Source organism: Macrotis lagotis, chromosome 2, assembly GCF_037893015.1.
Source record: "Macrotis lagotis isolate mMagLag1 chromosome 2, bilby.v1.9.chrom.fasta, whole genome shotgun sequence".
Lineage (NCBI taxonomy): Eukaryota > Metazoa > Chordata > Mammalia > Peramelemorphia > Peramelidae > Macrotis > Macrotis lagotis.
The window spans coordinates 278,327,051-278,354,999 of record NC_133659.1 but is presented as its reverse complement, the minus strand read 5'-3'; the positions used below and the strand labels follow the sequence as shown (position 1 = coordinate 278,354,999).

At 36.3% G+C, this 27,949-nt stretch overlaps 1 protein-coding gene across 1 annotated transcript in view; it reads right to left on the bottom strand.

Moving 5' to 3' along the window:
- WIF1 (WNT inhibitory factor 1) overlaps positions 1-12,132 on the bottom strand; it is a 110,805-nt gene extending 98,673 nt beyond the window's left edge. The window contains exons 1-2 of the mRNA XM_074220784.1: positions 11,602-12,132; positions 11,038-11,177 (exon numbers count right to left, since the gene is read on the bottom strand). Coding sequence (XP_074076885.1) covers positions 11,038-11,177; positions 11,602-11,749 — 288 coding nt within the window. The 5' untranslated portion in view covers positions 11,750-12,132. The remainder of the gene's footprint in view (positions 1-11,037; positions 11,178-11,601) is intronic.
- Positions 12,133-27,949: the final 15,817 nt, after the last annotated feature.

The window sequence follows — 27,949 nt, the reverse complement described above, 5'->3', positions numbered from 1 at the left end:
AAATCAACTCTTCAAGCTTTTTCTTAATGAAAATACTTTGTAGTCATCTCTTTCCCCCTCTTTCTTCTGTTTTTCATGGGCCATGGGCATCTGACTGAGCTGTAAATTTCATTCTCTCCTCTTGGACTCATTAAAATCCTCAGATTTCCTTTTAGATTCATTTCTTGATCTCTATGAGGGGTCCTTCAGTAATCATTGGGCAAATTTCTCAGGGCATCTTTAGTTGTGGATCTGGAGAAGGGATTGGAGAATGGGATTCAAACATGTTCACCCTACTGCCTTTAAGGTCAAAGAGATTAAGTACTTAATTTGGCAGCATTTCTCAGTTTCACTAAATTCATCATATCCATTCTCAGCATGTCAGGGAATATGCTTTCTCTGGTCATGCAGGAAAGTATATCTCCTCTTTGCCCTGCAACGTAATTAGAAATTCTTGCATCTTGGACAGATTTAGTTGAATTTGGTAGGGGAGGTAATGGTGGAAAAGACAATCTGTACCTGGTGGTATAGTTATTCTGAGAGGGTAAATGGCCTGCTCTGAGAGACACAGGTCTATACCCCCTTGATTTGGTGGAAGATTATAGACTTCAGCAAATGAGACCTGGGGTTGATGGTTTTTTGGGGTGATCATGCCAGGAGACCAGAACCATGTGACAAGGAGAGGATACAGCAGTGCCTGTGAGAAGGAAACACATCACCTTCCCATTTTTGGTATGTCAAAAATTTATGGTCCTTTTCCCTAAACCTTCATATTTTAGATTTGTACTGTAAATATTCAAACTTCTTGACCTCAAGGAGTCTGATAAAATACATTCTTAATTACAATGATAGAAGGGAGAGCAAAAGAGAGGCTGAGAGTATAATAAGAAAAGTGATTAGGGGGAAGGATAGGGAAGAAAAGAGAATAAGTTTTTACATATGGATAGCAACCAACCCTGTTAGGTAGGTTCTAGTATTATTCCTATTTTACTGTTGTGAAAACTGAGGCAGACAGGGACTAAATAATCTGCTCAAGGTCACAGAGCTATTAAGTGTCTGAGGCAGAATTACAACTCACGTCTTCTTGATTCCAGGGCCAAAGTTCTATCCAACCTAACTGTCTTTTCACCCAAGAGAATTGGGAAAGATTAAGTTGTGGCAAGTGCATCAGGACTTCAAGAAAGGGAAATTACAATGAAATCAGATTGAAATTGTAGATTAGTATAGAGTTTGTGGTTTTTTCTATGAGCTACAGGTAGTTTCTTATGATTTTATGCATAAAGGAACAATGTAGCCACCTTTCCTGTGCATTAGGTTATTACAGTTATAAATACTAGGAAGTGATCAATAGTGTCACATACCACAGAAAAAATAGGAGAAAACATAGAGAGAAATGCTGTTGTATAAAGAGATAAGGACCCAAATTGGATTGAAGTGCCTGAATGGATGGTGAACAGCAATGATTACAATGAAAAAAAAGACTATTCTTTCTAGAAGGGTCATTTGTCAGGAAGAAGAATTTGAAAGGGTAGCAGGGTCAACAGAAGGTTTGCTTTTAGGATACAAGAGATCTGAGCATGTTTGCAGGTGGACAAGAAAGAGATAGAATAATGAGAGGTTAAATTTGGACAAGAAAAGAAAGGATGAGAGATTGTTGAATGATGTATTAAGGCTCAGAGACAAGGTAAAGGAGTGGGATCAAGGACAGAAATGGAAGGAAAAACTCCACAACAGCATTCAGGGGAAGTTGTCATTTAACAACAGTCTATTCCTTCTCATAGGTTAGGAAGATTAAATTTTACTAATTGTTAAACCACCTAAGAGATTCAATTATAGAACATATTTCTTTATTTCCTCCCTCTATATTTTCAGAAGGATCCCTTAATCCCAGATGTTTTCAAATCTCCACACCTCTCCTTTTTAATGTGGATACTAATGTATCAAACACAAATTCTCCTGTAAGATATTATCAGTATAATACACAACAGTTCTCTGTTTCAATTCTGCAAGCAACAGGAAAAAAAATACAAGAACAAACACCCGTAGATGCCAATGAAGGATTTATTTACCATAACTTTACACCACTAGTTAAAAAAGCAATAATGTAGTTTACATTTATCCCATGTAAATTACTGTGGAACCAGATGTAGCTCACAAGGTGCCTTGTAACTCATCTCCTCTAAGCAATAAAGTCTTTTCTTTTTTTTCCTCTGGCAAAGGTTCTAGAAACTGTTTTCTATCAGCAGATACAAACAGATGGCTGGCACATGCCTGCTTTCCTCAATGAAGTGGGATCTCCACAGCAATACTCTTTGATCCCTAGTGGCATGTCTACAACACCATGATGCAAAATACCACAGCAGAACAGAATCTAAATATTAAGGGTTTTAGGCTGTGCTTTTGATATGAGAACCTCCTTTAAAAAAATCATGCCCACAGTATGTAAACATATTCGCATTCCCCCTTTGAAACTGTGGTACAGAGGTCAGAAAATGAGGTATTTCCTCTGTTTGGTGACAGAAAACTACAGTAAAGATACTACTGTAAATCCCAGGGGTACAAAGGTATGCAGTTTGGTCTGGAACTTCCAAAACAATCATAACTCCATTAGGAAAATATGGAGCAGTCCCCATTATGTGACTTAAAAAATCATAAGTGTTACCATAACTTCAGAGATGGAATGAGGTGTTTAATAGTGGCAGGCATTTCCTTTGAAGATTAAGGGGAAGTAAACTTAAATTAAAATTCATTCTCAGTGCCTTTGATTTGATTTTGTCAAAGGCATGGGGGGCAAGGAAGAAGAAAATATTTCAATATAAATCTCACCAGCTCAGCCAGATCAATAAGGACCTCTTGGTGTGACTGAAGGTAGCAAATCTGAGTGAGCTGAAGTGGTGTTATACAATCCAGAGCAGTTGCTTGGCGGGGGGGGGGGGGGGGGGGGTAAAAAGGTGCTTATGTTTAGAAGGCTACTTTAATGAATGAATGTTGGTGGTAAATGATTATATAGTTATCATTTAGAAGAGTTTTAGATCAAAATAAAATGAGCCTAGATTTTAGTGAGGGTGTGATTCAAACTTTTTTGTTGTTTGTTTATTTTACTTTGTAATGAAGTTTAATTTGAAAGTTAAGGAGTAGATTTATTCTGTAAGATTATTATTAACTACTCCTTTTTTTCTTCTCATACTGGACATTACCTTATTTCTGATAATAATGAAAAAAGTTCAAAAAGTCTTACAGTTATATTTATTTAGAAGTGGAAAGGATCTTAAAGTTCAACATCCTTATTTTACAGATGAGTAAACTGAGTTTCAGTGGGACTAAATGGCTTTTCCAAAATCACACAAAACTAGCAAATAAGTGGCAGAGCCAAGATTTAGAATCTTATCCTTTGACTCTAGCAAGAGCCCATTTTCCACCACCCAACACTTTGAAATTGTCAATCAAATTTATTTTATTTACTAGAAGCAGATGTGAAAAGCTGATGGGTGAATCACTAGAAATGTTAGAGAAGAACTGCCCAACTAACAAATTGGTTCCACAGGAAAACAAACAATTGAACTGTAAAAGAAACCAAAAATGTCATGGAGTCAGCCTCGTATTAGCTATTTGAACAAAAAAAATGGAAAGAGTAGTTACAAGATCAATTCTGGGGTCAGTGGCTCCAATCTTCCCTATTGGTAAGTGATCAGAATATGATTGAAGATTTTCTCATTTTGTTGGGAACATAAAATATATTCACAACCCTTCCAATATTGCTACGTTGATATTAATAATGCCGAAGAGCTGTAGGTGAGAAACAGTTTGGTTCATGAAGAGAGAGCTGGCTTTGGAATCAGTAAGACTTGGGTTCAAGTTTTACCTTTTACATATACTAGTTAATATGACATTGGGTAGTTAAGTGGTACAGTGAATAGAACCTCACACAGTTATTAGCTGTGTGATTCTGGGTCATTTAGTTAACCCTATTTGCCTCAGTTTCCTCATCTATAAAATAAGTTGAAGAAAGAAATGGCACACCATTCCAATACCTCTGCCAAGAAAACTCCAAATGGGGTCACAAAGAATCAAACGTAACAGAAACAAATGAACAACACCACCAAATCACTTAACCCCACCCCCAAGTACTCCAGACAACTGAACAAGAATGTAAGTTGCAAAGCAGGTGCCCATCTCACACCAATGAAAGCAGGTGTCAGTTTTTTAAAAAGGATTCTAGGATGGATTAATGTACAGATGTGCTGGAGCCAGCTTGGGCCATTTCTGGAGAACCAATGATTAAATATTTGGTGTAAGCACTTAAATCTCAGAAAAAAAGGCAAACACTGCAAATCAGGGCTTGGTTTATTGTTTTGTTAGTTGTTTAGATTTGAGAAAACAATGGAGAAAATAATAATATAGATTAAATTAAAAAATGTGTCCTGTATTTCTAGAGGGCTGGTTGTTAAACATTTAACAGCACAAGCTTGGACTTAATGAGCACATGTTTATGTGTCTGTTCTACACTCAGAATACAAGGTCCTACTCATAAAGTTCCTTAGGCAGAAACAAAGTTATCTTTCTCAGAGGAGAATCCCATATCCCTTGCAAAATTTACCAATTTTGACTTTGGAACATTTAACAGTTTAGTAGATAAAACCCCAATGATTAAACCACTTCTGGTGGCTGTCAAGATTTATGAACAATACATAAATGTCACAAAGACTTATACTAAGCTCTAGATGATTTATTTTAGTTGTCCAAAGAGAGGACAGGGCAAAACACAGATTATAGGTTTGATCCCAACATGAGCTAATTAATATCCATACTGAAGGGAAAAAATCACAAATACAAATTCATTCTTAAGTATTGTCTATTACCTCAATAATAAAAGTTTGCTCTTATTTTGAAAGGGGATTATTTTAAATTCTATATGAACTATAGTCAGTGGAGTATTTTTTAGTTATTTTTAAAAAACTGACCATAGTCATATTTTTTTAGGTTTTGTTTTTTTTTTGGTAAGGCAAACAGGGCTAAGTGGCTTACCCAAGGCCACACAGCTAGGTAATTATTAAGTGTCTGAGCATAGCAACCCAGAATGGGGTATAGAAGCTAGAGAACTGACTCCAAAGTGGTCTCCATACCTTTGAAGTATGCTGAATATATACTTATTATGTGTCAGTCACTACATGTGTGCTGTGAAAGCTGTTTAGTCATTGCAGTCATGTCCAATTTTTCGTGATTCCATTTGGAGTTTTTTGGGTTTGCCATTTCCTTTACCATCTCATTTTTTGGCAAGGCAATGGGGTTAAGTGACTTGCCCAAGGTCACACAGCTAGGTGTGTCTGAGGCCAGATTTGAGCTCAGGTATTCCTGGCTCCAGGGCCGGTGCTCTATCCACTGGACCACCTAGCCACCCCGTTCTTCATTCTTGAAGAAGACCATGACATCAGAGAGATGATATCATGACAAGCATTTAAATTGGATTTGATTGAGGGGTGCTGTGCTAAGTCACCAACCTCATTTTCTCCTCCAGAGCTACCTGGATCCAGTGGCCAGATATAAATCAGGATGACTGGAAATGACCCTGAATTTCAGGCAATCAAGTTTAAGTGGCTTACCCAAAGTCAATCAGTTAGTAAGTATCAAGTGTTTGAGGCTAGATTTGAATTCCTGTCCTCCTGGCTCCAAGGTCAGTGCACTATTCACTGTACCACCTAGCTACCCTCACTTTACATATGAGGAAATTGAGGTCAACCAAGTTAAGTGACTTGCCCAGGGTCACTCAGCTCTAACTAGTATATCTGAGGTTAAATTTGAACTCACGAAGATGTGTCTTCCTGACTCCAGAACCAGAGCCATCTAGTTGCTCAAGGTGCTGTGGATACAAATTAAATAAATGAAACAACCTGTATTAGCAAAAAGTTCACCTTCTCAGTGACCCAATTAATTCAAGTCTAAGACTATTAGTTCTAGGGGATGTACTGATAAAAAAGAATTACCTCACTGGGAATTCCTTATATTAATGAAACAACAGACCTAGTTCAAAATAAAGACGATATCTACATCATGGTAAATTAATATTTTATCATGTAATAAATAAATGTAGAAACAGGCAGCAATGTCCCCATGTTGATATTAGGGCAATCTGTCTTACAAAAGCTTTCACAAAAACCTTTCTTGGAAGTTAGTATGCACATAGTAGGTTTTTTCAAGTTAATATGGTTCGCTACTTTTAGTGAAGGCATCCAAGAGAGATGACCTGATAAAGTGGATAGAAGACTGACCTTGTAGTCAGGGAAGGTCTGATTCAATTCCTATGTACAAGTTGTGTGACCTTGTTCATTCACTACCCTTAAACTACTCTGAGACTCTTAAATTGCAAATGAGCCTGTATTGGTGAAGAAAGTTTCCATACTGATGGAAGTTCCCCTTTACTGATGAAATCATAAGTTCATCAGAGGTCTAGAGAAAGGGGAAAAAAAATAACAAATGAGGGCCTAGTAGGCATCCAAATGGGTCTCCTAGCTTAAGATACAACCCTGCCTTGGTGCATGTCTAAGAATTAGTAGAGGCAAAGCAAGTTGAAGTAGCAATGAATAGAGTGTTGAACTGAGTCAGGAAGACCTGAGTTCGATTCCTGCCTTATCTATTTGCTAACTGGGAGATCCTAGCGAAGTCATTAAAACTCTCTGTGCTTTAGTTTTTTCATCTATAAAATAAAGGGATTAGATTAGTGTCTTCTGACTTTATATCTATGGTCCTAAATTATTTCTTTTTTTTATTTTTAAAAATTTTATTTATTGAGGCGGCTAGGTGGCACAGTGGATAGAACATCGGCCCTGGAGTCAGGAGTACCTGAGTTCAAATCCGGCCTCAGACACTTAATAATTACCTAGCTGTGTGGCCTTGGCCAAGCCACTTAACCTCATTTGCCTTTCAAAAAAAAACCTTAAAATATTTTATTTATTTAAGGCAATGGGGTTAAGTAACTTGCCCAAGGTCACACAGCCAGACAATTATTAAGTGTCTAAGGTGGGGTTTGAATTTAGGGACTCTTGAGTCCAAGGCAGGTGCTCTATCCACTGCACCACCTAGCTGCCTATCCTAAGTTGTTTCTGATAAACACTTACAAGCTGCTAAAGGCATTGTTTCTTTTTTTATAAAGACGAGACCTGTGATTTCATTGGTTTACATAGAAACTAGCAAAGAATCTCCCTCTACCAATTCGGATACACTTTTATTTTGAAAGGTCTAGCTTTGGGGCAGCTAGGTGCTGCAGTAGATAGAGCACCGACCTTGGATTTAAACTCAGATCCTTCTGATTCAAGAGCCAGAACCCAATCCATGGCTCCACTTAGTTACCCAGGGTTACATAACTAGTTTTTGTCAGAAGCAGGTTTTGAATCCAGGTCTCTGACTCAGCAGTCCTTTATGCACCACTCCATGAAGTCTCTCATTAAAGGGCTAGAGATAAACCATCTGTAAAAAATGCTCCTCCAAATAAAAATCTTTTGGGAGAGGGAATTACAGTGAAGAGAGAAGAGTTCTTAAGTTTTCAGAGATAAAGGTGGGAGGTTTTCTGGTAGAGAAGGTATTTAAGAGTTTTCAGGAGGCCTAGAGAGAATTAGCAAGCCATAGGCACATATTTATTAGTGAACGCTTTGCAGACTATTTAAACTCACCCACAAAAGTTATTTACTTGCTTATTTTCTTTAGTTTGTTAATTGGATTATAGCATCACATGTAATGAAAAGGAAATTTTTGTTGTTGCTGTTCAGAAGTGACTAACTCTTCATGACCTCATAGACCATAATATACCAAACCCTTCTATCCTAAACTCTCTCCTGAAGTTTGGTCAAAGTCATTCAAATTTACTTATCCCTTAATCCAACCCCTTCATTTTACAGATAAAGCATCTGAGGCTCAGAAGAGCTAAGTTACTTGTCCAAAGTCAAACGGATAGAAAGTGGGAGAATTGGCATTCAAAACCAGGTGCTCTGATTCCATATATAGATAAGTAATGTGCAGTGAGGAAAAATAAATTAATACCAAAATATTTATTCAAATACAAATTTGCAACGTACTTAATACCCTTTGAAAATCAATCAATGAAGAGAGGATATTACAGAACCATTAACTCTAAAATCTGTATTTTTTCCTCCAAATATAGTTTAAAAATTACTTGAGTAAACTTGAATAAAAAAAAGAAAATGATAACTTTCTCCATTAGATGTTCTTAAAGTTTCCTGTGATTTTGTCCATGTGATACCAAAACATCTGGAAAAAAATTAACAAATCATCCAATCTCCCAGTCTTTTTGTTGATACACTAGAAATATCTTAAAATTCAGTATCATTTGAACAAAGCACCTGCATAATTTTGGATATTTTTTTAGTTTTTTGCAAGGCAATGGGGTTAAGTGGCTTGCCCAAGGCCACACAGCTAGGTAATTATTAAGTGTCTGAGGCCAGATTTGAACTCAGGTACTCCTGACTCCAGGTCCAGTGCTCTATCCACTGCGCCACCTAGATGCCCCAATTTTGGATTTTTTAAAAAACTTTTAGCTTATCTCAATGAAAATTAATACTATGTCATACTTCTATTCACTTGTCCTGCTACACTGAGCATAATTCTTTGTTCATGTCATATCTAATAAATTGTTGTTTACTAAATGGGTGATTTGATATCATAAAAGTTCACTCACAGATGATTTGTGAATATCCAATCAATATTCAATATGCTATTTTCTTTCATTAAAGTGTTATTCCTCTATGATTTGCATCACATTATGATCAATTCAAGATTGCTTGCCTTCACAAGTAATTAGGAAATATCAAAATGAATAAAAATGTATTGAAAAAATGAGTAATTCCAGTGGATCTTTTGAAGAAAAAGACATTATTCTTTCCTGATACTGAAATTATGTGATTTCATTGAAATTTAATTGGTACAATTTCATATTTGAGATATTTAAAAATGTTTAAAAATATTTGGTCATTTGACATCTAGATGATAGATGAAGCATTTGTTCTGTGGTAGGCAAAGTTGGATTTTTTTTAAAGATAGTCTTAGGTTTGAATCCTACCTTTACTACTTAATAGTTGTGTGATTTGGGGCAAGTTCCTTAAACTTTTGGGGGCCTTAGTTTCCTCATCTGTAAAATGCTAGACTAACCTTCTGGTTCTAATTCATATTATCCTGTTAATCTGTTCTTATCAGATTGCTGTGACATGATATAGAAAGAAAACTTCAATCCACCCATCCATAGAAGCAATGATAGTGAGGTGATTTAATATCAGAGCAAAAAAATCCCTGAAGATTGAAATGAAAACCCATCTAAACATTTTAGACAAGTAAACAAAAGGATGAAGAAAAAACAAAATTCTGATTCAAATGCTACTCTGAACTTTTCTATTTCATTCTAGCTTCAAGGATTAACAAAAAGTACCAGTTCTGAAATCAAATGATATCTTAACTTATTTATTTTCAGCTACTTCCCTAAAGTCTGCAAACCCTTGCAATGCCTAAAACACAAGAAGGAGAGAAAAGGTAGCAGTTCAGTTTTTTGTACTGAAATTCCATACTTAGAAGGTTGGATCTCAAACAAAAATGTGATTGGTTATTTTTGCCTGCTTCTTCAAAATTCTCATCCATTCCTAAACAGAGGTGTTATTTAAGTTAACTTTTAATGCAAATGTGAAACAATAGCATGATAGATCAAATTTATTTTTAAAGTAAACTATATTATTAACATTAGGGATTTAACCAGTTCTCTAAAAGGTTTCAGGAAGAAGAATTAGAACAAAAAGGAGGGGAAATTGGCTATTGTGTTTCCATGACTCAGATTTCCATCGGTAGACAGTTCCCATGCTTATATTTCTCCTACCTCAATGAAATAGCAAGTCTTTACTTTTTTCCCCAATAATCCAATAAAATAATTTTTCCCTTAAAAATGATGAAGAAGTAACCAAAATACTAGGGAGAAAAGGGTCCAATAGATCAAAAGGAAAAACAATTACATTGCAATGAAAATGTGTTATTTGTAGATTGAATACAATAGAAAATGAATGGTAATATAATTTAAGTAGTTTTTTAAAAGGACAAAGTTGAAGAGGACAAAACCAAAATAATTGTGTCTGTGCTCACATAAAGCAATTAAATTGGAAATGTTTCTCATTATATAAGAGGTGTCATGTTAGGAAATACTAGACAACACAAAAATGATCATTTTTTTTTACTTTAGAATTTAAGCTGAAAAGTGTTAATCATTACTGTGAATAATAAACTAAATTTTATGAATACATGGATGAAGCATTATTTATTCCACATTTCTGTCAATTTCTTGATTACATAAAGATTTCTCACCCCTGGCTCCTTTCCTAACATTAGAAGTCATTCATGAAGCAGATAGAGATGGATAAACACAATGCTGAAAATAAAATACTATGCATCCTCATGAGAATAATCCATACTTTATTTTCCATTATGATTTAAAATCATTTTAAGTGATAACTTTTAAAACTAATTGCCCCTCTTCCAATATTCATACTTTTCAGTATGGATTCCCATCTTATATTTTTGGCAAGTTTGCTTTCTGGTGCATTGTAGTCTGTTAAAATGTAATAGGATGTCATGTCCATGTGAACTTCCATTCATGTAGTTTAAATTATATATGTTAGAATTGGCTTAAAGTTTAAATAATGCAGCATTATTTAGTTCACATTAAAAGCGAGTGGCTTTTTAACTGTTCTGTTAATATTAAGAAATCTGCAACAATACCAAGGTCATATTAGCAACCAAATGGTAATGCAGCTTACTTAGACAATATAGGATGTTCTTGGGCATAGTTTCCATTATTTTTGGTAGAATTCTGACTTTATCTGGTTAATAATTCTAAAAACAAAGAGCCTTGTCTTCTAAACCTTTACAGGAAAATCATATGAGAAATAATTTCCTAATTACAGTATTCTAAAATGAACTTACTATGTACTTTACAGTTTTATTCCTACTTCATTGCAGGCAATGGGACTACTAAGCGACAGCATTCCCCGCCCTTTAGAAATGATCAGAACTTACTTTCCCTGTGGCTTGCCAGGTAAAATTCATGGAATGAATATTAACAGGAATAGCTGGCATTCTTTGTTGAGCTTTTCTGAAATCATGAGTGAATGGGGCCATTTTCCCCTCTGAAACAATCAGAATATCCTCTTCAAAACCTGTTTTAGAAAACAAATCAAAATGTATGAAGGTGATAAGTTTCTAGAAACACCTGCCTTTCTTATCCAACTTTTATGAATCAGTCAGACTACAGAGATGACCATTCAACTATATAAGACAAGAATGATGCTTGGGACTGAGGTTTGCTAAGGGAAAAAAATGTACAAAAAAGTGATGAATGAAAATAAAGCCTATATGTGCAACCACATTTAAGGGTACCTAGAAAAAGGAGCTGGGAGAAATCAATGTGTTCAATGGAGTTCCTTGGGGTTAAAAAAAAAAAACTGAAATTTAGAGAGTTTGTCAAAGAGAAAAATATGGCATGATTTTGAAAGTCTTTGTTTCAAGCCATCGTTGCTATAAAGGTATGTCAATTGTCCAAGCCCCTCCCTGCTTAAGTGCGAAAGGGAAAGGTGATCTTACCTATGAGGACTCGTGCTTGGTGAGCATCAATCCACATGTACAAGCTGTCTTCTTGCTGGGGCCCGGCTTCAGTTTGCAGGACAAAAAGCCACGGGAGGATGCTGCAGAGCCGCACTAGAAGAGAAGAGGGGAAGCTTTGCCTGGCCATGCTGGGCAGCGCAATTTATTTTGGGTACTTCACTGAAACTCTGGCCTCGCGGAAACTCTCGCTTCTGCCCCACCCGCTCCAACGGGTTGTTGCCGCTCTCTCCTCCCTCCACCCTGGCTGTTCCTCCTTGCACCGCTGGGTCTGTCTTTTGGTCTCTCCTGGTCGCTGCAAAAGCAAGGCTATGAGCTAGCGGGAGAGGGAGGGGGATGAGGGAAGAGGAGGGGGCGAGAGGAAGAAAGGGGGAAAGAGAGGAGGAGGGACTGGAAAAAGGCGAGGGGGGAAAAAACAAAAACAAAACAAAACTGGACAGAAAATCCAAAAGCAAGACAGTAAGGGGAGGGGAAAGGAGAGAGGGAGGGGATAAGAAGGAGAGAGAAGAAAATGGGAGCAGAGAGGGAAGGGAGAAAGAGACAGAGACAGAAAGAGGGAGAAAGTTAAAAAAGAGAGAGAACTAGATTAAAACGAGAAGACAGAGATAGAAAAAAGACTAAAAATGACATAGAGATCAAATCAGAGTCAGAGAGATACAGAGCCAGAAAAGAGATACAGACAGAAACAAAGAGAGAACAGGGATAGAAAAAGACAGAAACAAACAAAACAAGAAGAGAAAGAGAGACAAAAGTCAGAAGGAAAGGAACAGAGCTCGACAGACACACACTGGCAAGTGAGCATGATGCTGGGAAACTAGAGCTAGGGATGAACTAGAAGGAGAGGGCAGGGCTCCGACTGCCTTTCAGCACCTTATCAAGTGGTTCACGAGAGCCCTAAAGCTTGGCACAAACCAAGTCTGGCAGAGTACCTAGTGCCAACTTGGCTCCCTAAAACCTTAGCTGATGGAGAGAAAGAAGAGTCTTCAGTCCCCCTAAGAAGTCAGAATTGTGATGGTGGAAACTGGGGGCACTAATGCTAAGAAACAAGTGTCCTTGATGGTCCCCCTCTCATTGAGTAAGATGGTCCCACCCCCTTATCCTAGAGTGCTCGGATCTAGGGACTTGTTCCATTCCTAGAGAAAGGGGAGAAGCAAATGAAGAAAGTGAATTAATGAGGCCCAAAGCTTGTGGGATGCAAAAATTGACAAGAAACAAAAATGACTGATCTCTTCCATTCACACTCAAAGCCACATTCATTATCCCCACACCTTCTCCCTGCTCATCTTTCTTCCTATACAACTATTTTTCCTCTAAAACAGCAGCAAAAGGCTTTAACCTCTTTGCAATGATTCCAAGCACAACTACTCCTCATCCCCACCCCAGTCTGATTTCTTTTGCTCTACTGGAGGCAGGTCCCTCTCAACTCTAGCTAGGAGGAATATTCCAGGGCTAAATGGGTTTCCTCCTCTGTGAGGAAATTGCTTGTAAAGACCCTTTCCAGAGAAAACTCTAGGAATCATGGTTAAAAGTTGGGACTCTGCACCATAGGACAAGCAGTCCTCCCTGTATGGAGTGAACCAGAGCTTTATTCTAACTCCATAGAGATAGATCCAGGGCTGGAAGGTATCTCAAAGACCAGAAAGCTCAGGATTTCTTAACCTTTATGTGTGTCCTGGATCTCTTTGGAAGTCTGGAAGGCCCCTTTTCACAACAATGTTTTTAAATGCAGAAAAATAAATACAATCATCAAAATATTTTAAACCAAGTTTTAAGGGAATCAAGGGAAGAAAACGTGATCTAGTCCAAATGTTTTATTTTACAGTTGAGAAAAGATGAGACTGACTTGCCCAATGTCATACAACTCTTAAATAAGGCAGTTTGAGTTTGACTCCAAAGCCAATACTCTATCAGTAAGCTAGACAACAAGCATTTAAGTGTCCATTAAACACAAAACTCTGATCTAAGCAATGTAGTTCCTTGGTTATTGATCATTTTTTCTGTAAATGTTTCATACGTAGTGGAATTGCCTGAAAATATTTCTCTGAACTCAGAACAGTATCTCTGAGCCCTATTATGAAGTATGGTCTTCAGCAATCCTGAGAAGCTTTCAATTTGCTTGTACTTTAATAGACTTGGTGAGACAGACAGACAGACAGATAGACAGACAGAAACAGACACAGAGATAGACACACCCAGAGAGACAGAGACAGAAACAGAGACAGAGATAGAGACAAAGACACAGAAACAGAAACAGAGAGAAACAGACAGAGATGCAGACAGAGACAGAGAAACAGAGAGCCACACACAAACACACACACACACACACACAGAGAGAGAGAGAGAGAGAGAGAGAGAGAGAGAGAGAGAGAGAGAGAATAATTCAACACCATTGACGCCTTAATGTTTAGGACAAAAACTACATCCAAACCACAGGTGTTTTCAGGCCTGTGGGGTATGCAGGGCCCCAGGAGAAGTAACCTCCTTCTTGATTCCCTCCTACTTCCCTGGACCTCCTCCTTTCCCCATAGCAAAAGGAGGCTAAAGAGTTTTTTTTTTAAATGTCAGAAAGTTATAGTACTGAGAAAAACCTTGTTTACTTCTCTTTGTTCTTTAGCACCCTAACTCCCCCTGGGGACAAATGCCACAGATTGAGTGTCTGGGGTAGGGGTTTTTGTTTCACTTAGTTCTTTGTGGGAGAGTGGATCCCTAAAGAAGAAAAAACAAACAAATCCTAAAAACACAGAAACAGGAAGCATACATTAAATAAAATAAAGGACACTGGGCCCTTGGATCCCAGAAGTCATTAAACACCCCCCAAAACGGGAGGTTTTCCAATTAAGAAAAACTATTGGTCCAGGGGGAAGTTGACTTAAAGCATGTCCTTGAAACATTTCCCATTTGACTACACATGCACAAATGTTGTCATAGGGTATTTTTAGAAGGAATAAAATACCATACAACCTCTATTTAAGTTAACCATGAACAAACGCAAGTTTTTTGAAAATAAAGAAAATTTGTATATTTACAATGTTTTGCAACTATTCTTCCTATAAAACAACAAAACAGTTTTAAACTATCTTCAAATATTTTCCTTTATAAGGTGTAATGCTTTTTTAAAAAAAACTTCAAAGAACATATTTTCACTTACATGATGGATTAAAAACATGTTCGTATTTTTTAAAGGATTTTTTAAAAGTATATTTGCTGTCAGAGCAAGCACTTTGAAAGGATTTTTAATGACAAGGCTCAGTTGCATTTGGTTATATATCTTAATATCACAAAATAACAGATTCCCCATTCAACCCTTACAGGTGCGATTTTAACTGAAAATTTTTCAGTTAGCTGTGATGCTGCCTAAGGCTCTATGGCTCTCAATGCAAGGAGGCCCTCTACAGGTTGTTTTCATCAACTACAAGTTGATAAATTAGCAAAAAATGCCTCTTCTTTTTTTATAGAAAATGGGGCTAAATTCTCTCCCCCCAAAAAGCCTCCTTTGGGCATGATTCTTTTCCAGCTCTAGAATTTAATGTTACTGATTATTCACCTTAATTCAGTATAGCGGAAAGAATGTTTTATTTGAACCTAGGTTCAAATTCCAACTCTGTCCTTTATTGCCTATGGCCTTGAACAATTCACAAATTTCTACCTGTTTAAGTTCTGCCCTTTGGAACCAAGCAGAACAAGATTTCTTCCTCTTCCTTTCAAATATGTAAAAGATTGTCTATGATCCTAGATTTGATATTAGCTGGAATGAATCTCAGAGAATACCTAGTACAAAAGTGAGGGGTCACTTTTCATGTGAGGAAACCCCATAGGGATTGTGATTTGCATGAGATAAGTAACAGTTTGGATTCAATCAAGGTCCTATGATGCCAAATATCATACCATTTCTATTACATGTCATCTTCCATGAAAATAAATATCATGGGCATCTCCAAGGCCTCTCTTTCCCAGGCTAAATATTTCCAATTTCTTCAATTGAGTCTCAAGTGATATGAACTCAAGGTCCTTCACTATCCTCAGAGCACCTCTGGATTCTCTTCAAATTGTCATTGTCTTTTCTAAAATGTGGCACTTGCAACTGAATATCCCACTCCATGGTTAGGTGATGCCATATTATACCTGGAATGAGGAAGTTTTTCAGTCATTTTCCAGTTATGTCTTACTTTTTGTGACCCCCATTTATGTTTTGTTTTGTTTTGTTTTTTTGTAAAGATACTGGAGTGGTTTTCTATTTCCTTCTCTAGTTCATTTAATAGATGAGAAAACTGAAGGAAATAAGGTTAAGTGACTTGCAAGGTTAAGTGACTTACTTGCCTAGTGTCACATAGGTATTGCAGGAGGTCAAATTTTAAGTCAGGTTTTCCCAGCTCTAGACACTAGAAGACTTTAACTCAATTCCAGTCTGACAGTTACTAGTTTTTACTAGTTGTGTGACTTTAGGTAAGTCATTTTTGCCTTAGTTTCCTTTACTGCAAAAATGGAATAATAGCAGCACTTACCTTACAGTATTTTAGTGAGAAACCAATGAAATATTTGTGAAATGCTTTGCACAGTTCTGGGCATATGGTAGGTGCTATTTAAATTCTTATTCCTCTCTTCTTGTCATCTAAGAAGCATAGAATATGGTAAAACTCTTACCTCCCTAATCCTAGTGACCATCTCTTACTGTGACTTGAGTGCATTGCTTTGATTTGTTTTTTTGAGCCAGTTAAGTCAGAGTGAGATTGTTGCCCACTAAAACCATTGGATTTTTTTTCAGATTAATTATTATCTAGTCATGCCTCCCCTTCTTGTGTATAAAAAGCTCATTTTCAGAACTTCCCATTTAGTCTTATTCAAGTTTACTCAGGCTTATCAAGACAACCAATATTTGGGGGCAGTTAGCTGGCCCAGTGGATAAAGCACTGGCCCTGGACCAGTGCTCAGAAGGACCTGAGTTCAAATCTGACTTTACTTTTACTTTTACTTAATAATTACCTAGTTGTAGGTGTAAAAGCAGGAGATGATTATAGTAATCTGCTGTTTGATAAACCCAAAGAGTCCAGCCATTGGGATAAAAACTCCCTCTTTGATAAAAACTGGTGGGATAGTTGGAAGTTAGTATGGAAAAAACTTAGATTAGATCAACACCTCACACCCTTTACCAAGATAAGATTCAAATGGTTACAGGACTTAGACACAAAAAACAATACTATAAGCAAATTAGAAGATCAAGGACTAGTTTACCTGTCAGATCTATGGAAAGGGGAGCAGTTTATGACTAAGGAAGAGTTGGAGAACATCACTCACCAAAAACCAATTAGATGTTTCAATTACATTAAATTAAAAAGCTTTTGCACAGATAAAACCACTGTGACCAAGATCAAAAGAAATGTAGTAAATTGGGAAACAATCTTTACAACTAATGATTCTGACAAAGTACTCATTTCTAAAATATACAGAGAACTGAGTCATATTTTTAAAACAAAAAGCCATTCCCCAAATGACAAATGGTCAAAGGATATGCAAAGGCAATTCACAGATGAGGAGATCAAAGCAATCAATTGCCATATGAAAAAATGCTCTAAATCATTAATTAGAGAAATGCAAATTAAAGCTTCTCTGAGGTACCACCTCACACCTCTCAGATTGGCCAATATGACCAGAAAGGATAACGATCATTGTTGGAAGGGATGTGGGAAATCTGGGACACTATTACGCTGTTGGTGGAGCTGTGAGCTCATCCAACCCTTCTGGAGAGCTATTTGGAACTATGCCCAAAGGGCAACAAAAATGTGCATACCCTTTGACCCAGCAATACCACTACTGGGTCTATCTATATCCTGAAGAGAAGAAGAAAAAGGGTAAAAACATTACTTGTACAAAATATTCATAGCAGCCCTGTTTGTGGTGGCAAAGAATTGGAAATCAAGTAAATGTCCTTCAATTGGGGAATGGCTTAGCAAACTGTGGTATATGTATGTCATGGAATACTATTGTTCTATTAGAAACCAGGAGGGATGGGATTTCAGGGAAGCCTGGAAGGATTTGCATGAACTGATGCTGAGTGAGATGAGCAGAACCAGAAAAACACTGCATACCCTAACAGCAACATGGGAGTGATGATCAACCTTGAAGGACTTACTCATGCCATCAGTGCAACAATCGGGAGCAATTTTGGGCTATCTGCAAAAGAGAGTGCCATCTGTATCCAGTTAAGGAGCTGTGGAGTTTGAACAAAGTTCAAGGACTATTTCCTTTAATTTAGAAAAAAACAGATATTTTATTGTCTGATTTTGTTACCTCTTAGAATTCTTGTCTCTTCTCTAAGGATATGATTTATCTCTCATCACACCCAATTTGGATCAAGGTACAACATGGAAACAAAGTAAAGACTGACAGATTGCTTTCTGTGGAGGGGTGGGGGAGGGAAGTAAGATTGGGGGGAAAATTATAAAACTCAAATAATATTTTTAATAAAAATTAATTTAAAATTAAAAAAATAAAGTGGATTTCCTGATGAGAAGCCTGGTACAAAGGGACCCATCAGGAAGGAGGGTGTGTTTTGTGAGAACTTTGATGGTTTCTGCTAAGGTTGTAGATATTTGCACTGGGATATCATCATCTGAATAGGTATCGGCTTTAGCAAGGATGAACCTTTTGTCCTGAGATAACTAGTATAATTATTATGGCAGTCAAAAGTAGGATAGAAATCAAAGGGAATTGTATCATAATAGTTTTTAAGAGATGGGTACTCTTGTAGGGGTCCAGCCTCCTCGGGGTCCTTGGAACCTGACAGGAGGGATAGAGTTAATGAAATGAGTTGAGTCAACAAGTGGGTAAAGGCAGGAGCAGGTTGACTGACTGTCAGCTGCTTAGATTTATTTTTATAGTCTCAGAATCATATGAAACAAGCAAATTAAAATCATTTCCTTGGTTACAAAAGTGTACAATTTTCATCATTAATCATATAGTTCATATGGTTACAAGTTTGATCATGTAGTGGTTACAAGTGTGATTATCAATCATGTAGTTAATTTTCTTGTCCCTGCTCAGACTGTGATGACCTCAACCTGCCTGTTGCCTAGTTTGTTGCTGCATAGTAAAGTTATTAATTAAACAGAACTTTCCTTAAAAAAAATAATTACACAGTTGTGTGACCTTGGGCAAGCCACTCAAATCCCATTGCCTTAAATAAATAAAAAAAATTTTAAAGACAACCAATATTCTAACTTATCAAGATGGACTCTGACTCCATTATCTAATACATTAATTACTTCTTCCAACTAAGCATGTGCCATATGACATGTGACAAGCATTCTCATTAAATCTTTACCCAAGTCAGTGATAAAAATGTGAAGCAGCTGAAGATCCTTGAGGTGTTCTACTTGAGGCTTACTTCCAGGGTAACATCAAATAAGCAGATATCACTTGGGTAAATATTTCTATGTCTTTGGACTAAAAACAATAACAATAATAACAGCTAAAATTTATATAATGCTTTAACTTTTGCAAAGCTCTTTGCATGCATCATCTCATTTGATTAAACACACAAACATACATACATACATGCATATATGAGCAACCAGGTAATATAGTGGAGAGAGCTTGGAGACTGGAAGACTCATCAATCTCAGAGACTTACCAGCTATAGGACCCTGGGCAAGTCAGTTAACTGTTTGCCTCAGATTTGTCATTTGTAAGATGAACTGGAAAAGAAAACAACTCCAGCATTTTTGCAAAGAATACTCCAAATGGGGACACAAAGAATTGAATGTGACTTAAATATGACTGAACAACATATGTATATATCTACCCATATATATGTATATATATATATATATATACATATATATATATATATATAAAATGTGTGCTTTTTTCAATTTACTTGCTTTTCCAACTACATGCAATGGTAGTTTTTACCAATCTTTTGTTGTAAGGTTTTGAGTTTCATATCTTTTCCCTCCCTCCTTCCCTTTCTTCCTCCCTCCTCCCCCTGACTGAAAGCAATCTGATATAGGCTCTACATTTATAACCATGCCAAACATATTGATCATATTATGAGAGAAGAATTGATCTAAATGAAAGAAACTGAGAAAAAAGACATAATAAATAAGACAACTTTTAAAAATTGAAGATAATAAGCTTTGATTTTCATTTAAACTCCACAGTTCCTTCTCTGGATATGGATGGTATTTTTTTTATCATAATTTTAAAAATTGTCTTTGATTATTGTACTATTGACATGAACAAGTCTATCATAGCTGATCATTACCCCTTGTTGTTGGTGGTGTGTATAATGTTCTTCTGATTCTCTTCATCTCACTCCACATCAATTCATGTAAATCTTTCTAGGTTTTTCTGAAATCCCATCTCTCATTATTTCTTATAGAACAATAGTACTCTATCACATACATATAACACAATTTGTTCAGCCATTCCTCATTTGATGGACATCCCCTCAATTTTCAATTCTTTGCCAACACAAAAGGAGCTGCTATAAATATTTTTCTACATGTGAAATTTTTATTCTTTTTTCAATATATATGTTTTCAAACAGATTTTATTGAACCAGTCTTGACCTGGACAAAACAAATCAGATTACAGATTATCAGTAATCAAGTAGTCGTTTAATTATTTAGTTTCTGGATGAGAAATGCAAGAATTCTTTCTGATTAGCACTCCTGAGAATTCACTGATATGCTGTAGTGAAGAAAGAGATTATATACATAAATCACAAGTGGGAAAGGAGGGGGAACATGGATTACAGCACAATTGTTTCTAAGACTTGAGCCATTTCTCATGCAAGCCCAGGAGTTCAGGACAATCAAGAAGCAACAGTTCCTGGGGAACAATTCTCAAATCTTCAGAGTCATTATTTTTCTTGGGTACACAATAGGTTATACAGTTCTTGATTCATTTCACCTAACACAATCAGGAGGCATTGTATAGGCTGATTAATTACCTCAAATTGCTTTCTAAGACTGACTGGGAAAGTAGAGTGTGCTGGGAAAATGCATCTCTAGAAACTAAATTATTAGTAAATTCATTATATACATATCATTTTGATCAATAGGAAGATCATACTATCCTGTGACAATTATATATAATATATATGGATGGATATGTTACATAATTTATAATATGCATATACAGCTATATGATGTAGGAAGTGTTCAAGGAAGACAAGTACCTCTGGTGTAAGGGCTGCTGAGCCCTTTTCAGGACTACTCATTAACCTTTGGTGTTCATTTGTCTGTCAACTCTTATCTATGGCTCCAAAAAGCTGTAGTATTTTCCATAACCTGGTAAAAGTGTCTAGGCAAAGAGGTTACAATAAATGAGCCTCAAATACATCAGTGAGTTAGGAAAATATCTATGCCAAACACATGAAGATTTCTCCTAATTGAGTGGACAAATGAGAATAATTTGTCCCACAGTCCAAGAAGGTGGTTGAAGCAATTGCTGTGGAATGCTTAGAGCTTGGTCAGACATCAAAGTCATGAAGGTCATCCAATGCATCTTTGGTCATCACCAGATTTTTGTCCTGCCACGGGTCTTTGATGACTTTGGAGAAGAAAGTGAGGCTGATGACTGTAGCTCTGCATCATTTAAATCCAATTCACAAGCAAAGGTCAGACATCACCTCCATGATATCATTTGTCCTCTTCAAAAATAAAACGTGAACAACATATGCATGTATAAGTAATACACAAATGTTTATATAACATGTGTATGTATGTGTAACACAACATGTGTGTATATGTGGGTAATATACATAATTTCATAAGCTCATCCCTATGCATTTAATGCTCTCCTTTACTGTGTCCTACTCTCATATTTCTTATCTGTAGTTAACACTGCTTCTAAGTAGCCCTCCTTGATTTTCCAAGTCATTAATAGTCTCTTCTTCTTCAATTACCTTTTTGAGAAGGGAAATGGAATAAGCATTTATAATACTGACAATTTGTCAGCAAGTCTGTGAAGTGTTTTTGTAAATACTGTCTCATTTATTTACAAGAATCATTTAACAGATGAAAAAAACTGGGGCACACCAAAGTTAAGCGATTTACCCAGGGTCACACAGCTAGTATGATTCTAAGGCCAAATTTTAAAACTGGTCTTCCTGATGCAAGGGTCAGTGCTTTCTTTATCCACTGTGTCACCAGCTGCCAGGTATTAACTTATATATGTACACATGCTGCCTACCAGGACTTTGACAACTAAAATGACTTTCTTTTTGTTTTGTCTTTGTCTTTCCAGTGCCAAGCATATAGTGGACATTCAATAAATGGTCTTTAATTCTTGAATGGTTTACTCCCTTGATGTAAATGCAGAAACCTCATTTCCCCCCTACAATGGACAATCACTTGTAAGGACTTGATAAAATGCCCAAAGATTGGAGAATGACTTTTAAAATTGTAATATATAAATGTACTGAAATATTATCATGTATCTCCAGCTTCCTCAGGTGAGAAAAGGAACTGAAAGTTCCTCTGATTATGTGTCTTTTGCTTTTTAATATCCTACTGAACACAACATGTCCCCTGAGGAATGGTAGTGAAGGGCTGAGTTGGGTATCTTCCCTCTACCACCAAGAAATGACTTGTTTATTACTCCAAATTTACCTGGAGAACCTCGTGTGCAAAAAAGGAAACAACCTTCCCTTTGACATCAGGTCTCCCATCTCTTATGATGGAAGAGGAAGAGGAATTTGATTCTATTTCTACCATCTGCTCTGCTCTTTCATGCCTACTCTCCATTCTTTGGAGGAAAAGGGAGTTGCGACATGAGACCTCCTCTCTGAACATCTAAAAACTACATTTGTCTCCAGTCCAATCCTCAGTCTCCTTTGAGAAGAGAAATAATACCCTCAACTCACTGGTGAGCATCTGACCAAATACTATCCAACCCTTCCATTGTACTCTCTGGAATACCTATTTCATAGGCAACACACTTTCCTTTAACTTAAAACTTTTCCTCTCTCACTCCTTCCATTTACTAGCTTTCACTGAAACTTGAATCTTCCTTGATGACATAGCCTTCCTGACCACCCTTTCCAATATTGGCCACAATTTCATTCATTTCCCTCTGCTTACTGGTTGAAGTTGGAGAATTGCCACTTTTAGGTTCTCCCTTTGTCTCCATCACTCAGTAAATTCTCTTCCTTTGAGCTTCATGTTACAAATATCTACCAACCAATCAAAATTCTGATAGTTCTAATCTATAGACCTCCAGTTCACTCCCTTTTTTCCTCAATGACTTTTATAAGTGGTTCATAATTTTTTCTCCTTCCCAACTCATGCCCTCATACAGGGGAACTTCAACATACATACTGACTCTCACTCAAACACCCCAGCTACCTAGTTCTTCAACTTACTCCCTTCATATTATCTACTGTTTCAAGTCCCTCAGCCTCACATAAAGATGGTAAAACCCTATGTCTTGCTGTCATCCACAAATGTATTACCTTCACATTCAGGAAGTCTGAAATTTTTTCGTATTCAATTACAATCTCTTGACTCCCCCCCCCCCTTTACAAAACCCTATTCTTTTTCTAATTTCTTGTTTCCTCAGATTTAATCCCAGTTCCATTTTCCCTACACTAGTCACTCTTTCATCTTTTCCTCTTATTGATCCCTTGGTGAACCAATTCACCTTTGCACTGTCCCCCTCTCTTGATTCCCTGGCTTTTCTATCATTTCAACAATTCTGCTTTGCCTAGACTCAGTCTTAGATCAATCTCCCCATTTCCCATTTTCATTCCTACATGAATGCTGCTGAACAGAGTTAGAAAAGGTCACATAACTGTTCTCAGTAAGTCCATTATAAATGTATGTTACACAATCTCATCTAGATCCTCACCACTGCTACATCTATATCTACCCTATCAACTCACTTTTCACTCTTCACACCAACTCTTCCAAATCTTTTTATCTCTCTTCAAACCTCCCATGCTCTACCTCCCACCACTCTCTCAACTGAAAATCTTGTCTCATATTTTATAGGGAAAAAAAATACCCTTTCAGTAAGCTCCTCCTTCTTCCGTCTTCCTCCTTTCCTGTTATTCAGATGTCTTCTGCCACTATATGTCTTCCTTTATCTCTGTCTCGCATGATGGGGGTAGTCTTACTCATTACTGATTCTTCCACCTGCTCAACTGAGCCCATTGCTTTTCATCTCCTCTGACAGAGGATTCCTATTGCAGAATCTTATATACACAATCAAAAGCAGTCATGATAATGGGGGGTTTCTGTTAACTTCTCTTCATTACAAAGAACTCTAATGTTTTAAAATTCAAAAAGCATATTTTTTATTAAATTATATAAATGAAACATTTGGATTGAAAAGAGTTTCATGATGTTTTCAGAGACTGGAAAAAATATATTTGACTATACCATTTAGTCATTTTCTTTTTCAAAATATAAATTTTATTACACTTGCATGAAATAATGAAGAGTGAAATGAGTAGAACAAAGAAAATGTATACAATAATAGCAAAATTATTTTAAGAACAACTTTGAGTGAATAAGTCATTTTGACTGTTATAATCACCTAAATTTACTACAAAGGACAAAGGAAGACATCTGCATCCAGAGGAAAAAATACCTATAATAGTATTAGAATAATAAATTTAAAGTTGGAAAGAAACATAGTGGCCTGCAGGTATGGGGTGGAAAAGAAATGGAATCTGCTACCCAAGGCATGTTACCCCTCTGGGCCTCAGTTTCCTTACTTGTGAAAATGAAAGGGGTTGAATTTGATGCCTTTAAATCTTATTCAATTTTAAATCCACAATCCTGTGATCCCAGTCCAATTTCCTTATTTTACACTTGAGGAAACTGAAACCCAGGGAGGTTGTGACTTTCCTAAAAATCATAGTTAATATAAGAATCTGAATTTGAAATGAGAGCCTGTGATTACAAAGTGTATCTCCTTTTCAGTATGGCACACTGTCTCTCATTTATATGATAGGAAAATGCAAAAGAGAATTAAACTTTGGAGTTATGTAGCTACAAAGTCCAGAATTAAAAAGGATGCATAGAAATTGCAAGGAAGGACTTTGACACAGTGTTTAAAAAACCCCAACACAACTCTGTAGTGATTAGAGTGATAAAAAATAATTATAATAAGAACCTATCTGCATATAAATATTTATCATAACATTATTTACATATGGAATCTGCAATATATTTTTACCCTTGTGGGATATATGATGTTCTGATGAATCTGTCTAGATGTGATTTTCACAGAATCATAAATAGATATCTTTAGAATGTTCCATCTTTCTCCGAGGCAGACTTCAATTCCTGGCAGGAGGGGGGAAATATTTGTGCCAGAGATTGGCTACTCTTGCTTGTTCAGAGAAAATTTGTTTATCCAGTCCCAAATTTCTGTTAGTTTAGGGAAATTAATTTTTAGATTCAAGTTGAGATCATATTTACTATCCTTTAATGGTGAAGGAGTGTCCTAGTCTATATATCCAAGGCTTGACTCTTTGCCCATCATATGCCACATGCATAATAAATATTTGTAGCAAATAGAAAATAAACCCAATGATGTGAGTCTATAACAAAAAGAAATAAAAAAGTCTACAGATGAGAATGCATACCAGACAATACATAGAGTGAGTGAGCCCTCCCATTGGACATAATCATTGGAATGCAACTTGTTCTGCCATTCTCCAATTCATGGGCATCCTTCAATTTTCAGTTCTTTGCCATCACAAAAAGAGTTGGGATAAATATTTTTGTACAAATTGGTTCTTTTACCTTTTGTCATAGACTCTTTTTTTAGGTTTTGTCCAAGGTAATGGGGTTAAGTGGCTTGCCCAAGGCCACACAGCTAGGTAATTATTAAGTGTCTGAGACCGGATTTGCACCCAGGTACTCCTGACTCCAGGGCCGGTGCTTTATCCACTATGCCACCTAGCCACCCCATGTCATAGACTCTTAAAGGAGAATCTTAGCTCAATCAAGAGCTAAGTGCCCATATCTCACCCAAGGGGAAACTCCCCTATGTCTAATTTAACAAATTAGAATAAGGAAATGATCAAGGTATTGGTTTCTCTTTATGTCCTCTTCCCAGAATCTTTCTCTTCAGTTATCCAAAGACAGTCTGGAACCATGTGTGTGTCTTTTCTGTCTCAAAACTGGTAACTAGAAGACCACACTATATCCTCTCTCTCAAAGCTCTTTCCAACTCTGCCTCTCACTCAGGCCTAGAACATTTAAATAATCAATCCTCACCAATAAGGAGATATCTATGCAAATTGGCTTTGAGCTGCAGTTTATTCTTGTAATAGCAAAGAGCTATAGATAGCCCAATATGGTCCAATATCTGGGATCTGGTATGTCATATGAATATCATAAAATATTATTGGGCCATAAAAAGACTAAATATGAAGAAGTAAAAGAAATAAAGGAAAAATATGAAGTATTGTAGAAGAATCGGGTCAACAGATGTATAATAATAATAATAATAATAATAATAATAATAATAGCAACAAGTTTTCACAAATATACACAAAAATAGGATTAAGAATAGAAAATGGGAACAAATAATGTTGTTTATTACCCTTGATAAATTTAATATGTATATCTTGTAACAAACAATAGTATAGATTACAGTTTAATATACCATCTTTATTCATTTGAAAATTGTTTTATTTACCATAAATTAAAATATTAAAAATGAATATTTTAAAAATAAAATATATTGTTTATAAGGTAGGAGTCTCATTTCTAGACTTCAATACATGCTAACAGTCTGCCACGTACAAAGCAGTTGTAAGAAAACCGAGCCCAGTCTGCCAGAGAAGCACAAAGAAATGATTGGGACCCATTCCTATAGTTTGTTTATTCTAGAGTTAAGATGCTGGGTGTTATAAAAAACTCATCCATCAGATATATCTGAGATAATTTCTTTGTAACAAATACTCTAAGGTTGGACTCCATGTACACTTGTAGGAAAGTATATGATACATTTGTAGAATGCCTACACTTGTTCTTGCCTAGCTTCTTACTAAATATTACTTTGTAACATTTAACTTATGTTAAGTGGTTAAAATCAAACTATGGTGCTAATCACTAGTGATTGCTATTGGAGAGAACACATCAGAACAAGAGCTCAAGCTTATAGCATTAGAAAAATAACCCCCAAAACACAGGCAATCACTAGAACCCTGAGGGGAAGATATGGTCTAGCTTTGGAGTACCCAATTCTTCTTCGGTGTGAGTGTGAATTGGGAGAGTCCTCCCTTCTCAGAGAATGTGCTATATTTTTATTTTAAAATCATTATTTTGTTAATAGACAACTTTCCAGTTTCTTCTTCAGATGAGATATCTTGCATCTATACTTTTTGAACTGATCATTAAGTCCCTCCATTATTGCCTAAATACCACAATTCTTCAGTAAAAAATTGGTCACTTTTCTTAAATTCTTGATAACAAACAGGTTTCATGACATCACTTCTTTCTCAATATTGATTCATTAGATTAATTTCTCTTAAATAAATGGCAATTATCCTCTTGAATATATTTGGCATATCTGTTGCCACTGAATCTACATTTATAATCAAGGATTACTTAATCCTCTGTTGTATTTTGACAATACTATTCTTTTATTAAATTATTATGATCTAACAGTTATGAGTTCTTTCTTCTAACTGATAGGAGGACTTTCTCATGTTTTCAGTAACATACATTTGTACCTCTGACCTATATCTCTGGAATAACCTGTATCTCTAACCCATATGTGTTTCTTAATGCTTAATTCTTTGGAAATCAGCCATTTGAAAATATTTCACATTCTTCTTTTGAATATATTTAATCCCTCCTTGTGTCTATCTAGGTTTCAGTTTTAACAGAAGATGAACAAGCTCCTCTACATATAAATACTGTGCTGCTGATAATTTTGCAAAATACTGTTGTAACTTTTGTTCCCTTTGTCTTTCATTTTCATAAATAAAATGATTAGTGTCTATAATTTCAACAGATTCCTTATTAACATTTGTCTTCAAATCTAAAGCATCAACGTGACTCTCTTTGCTGGACTTTTTGAGTCCATATATGAGAAAATGCTTGAGAGTGAGGGAACATTGACCTGCCAAGGAACTCCGAACAGTTTTGTACTCATACCACCATCCTTTATATTATAAATATCAGTTCTCAAAATTTGATGGAAGCAGGTACAGACCAATATCAAGTAGGAACTATCTTATTCCTGGTTCATGTCAGTCAGCTTTCATTCATTCCAGCCTAACTTTACTGTCTTCCTCAGAATTTATTACTCCCTTCTATCTTGTTAACTGATCATCTTTACCTCTCTTCCATAATATACCTAG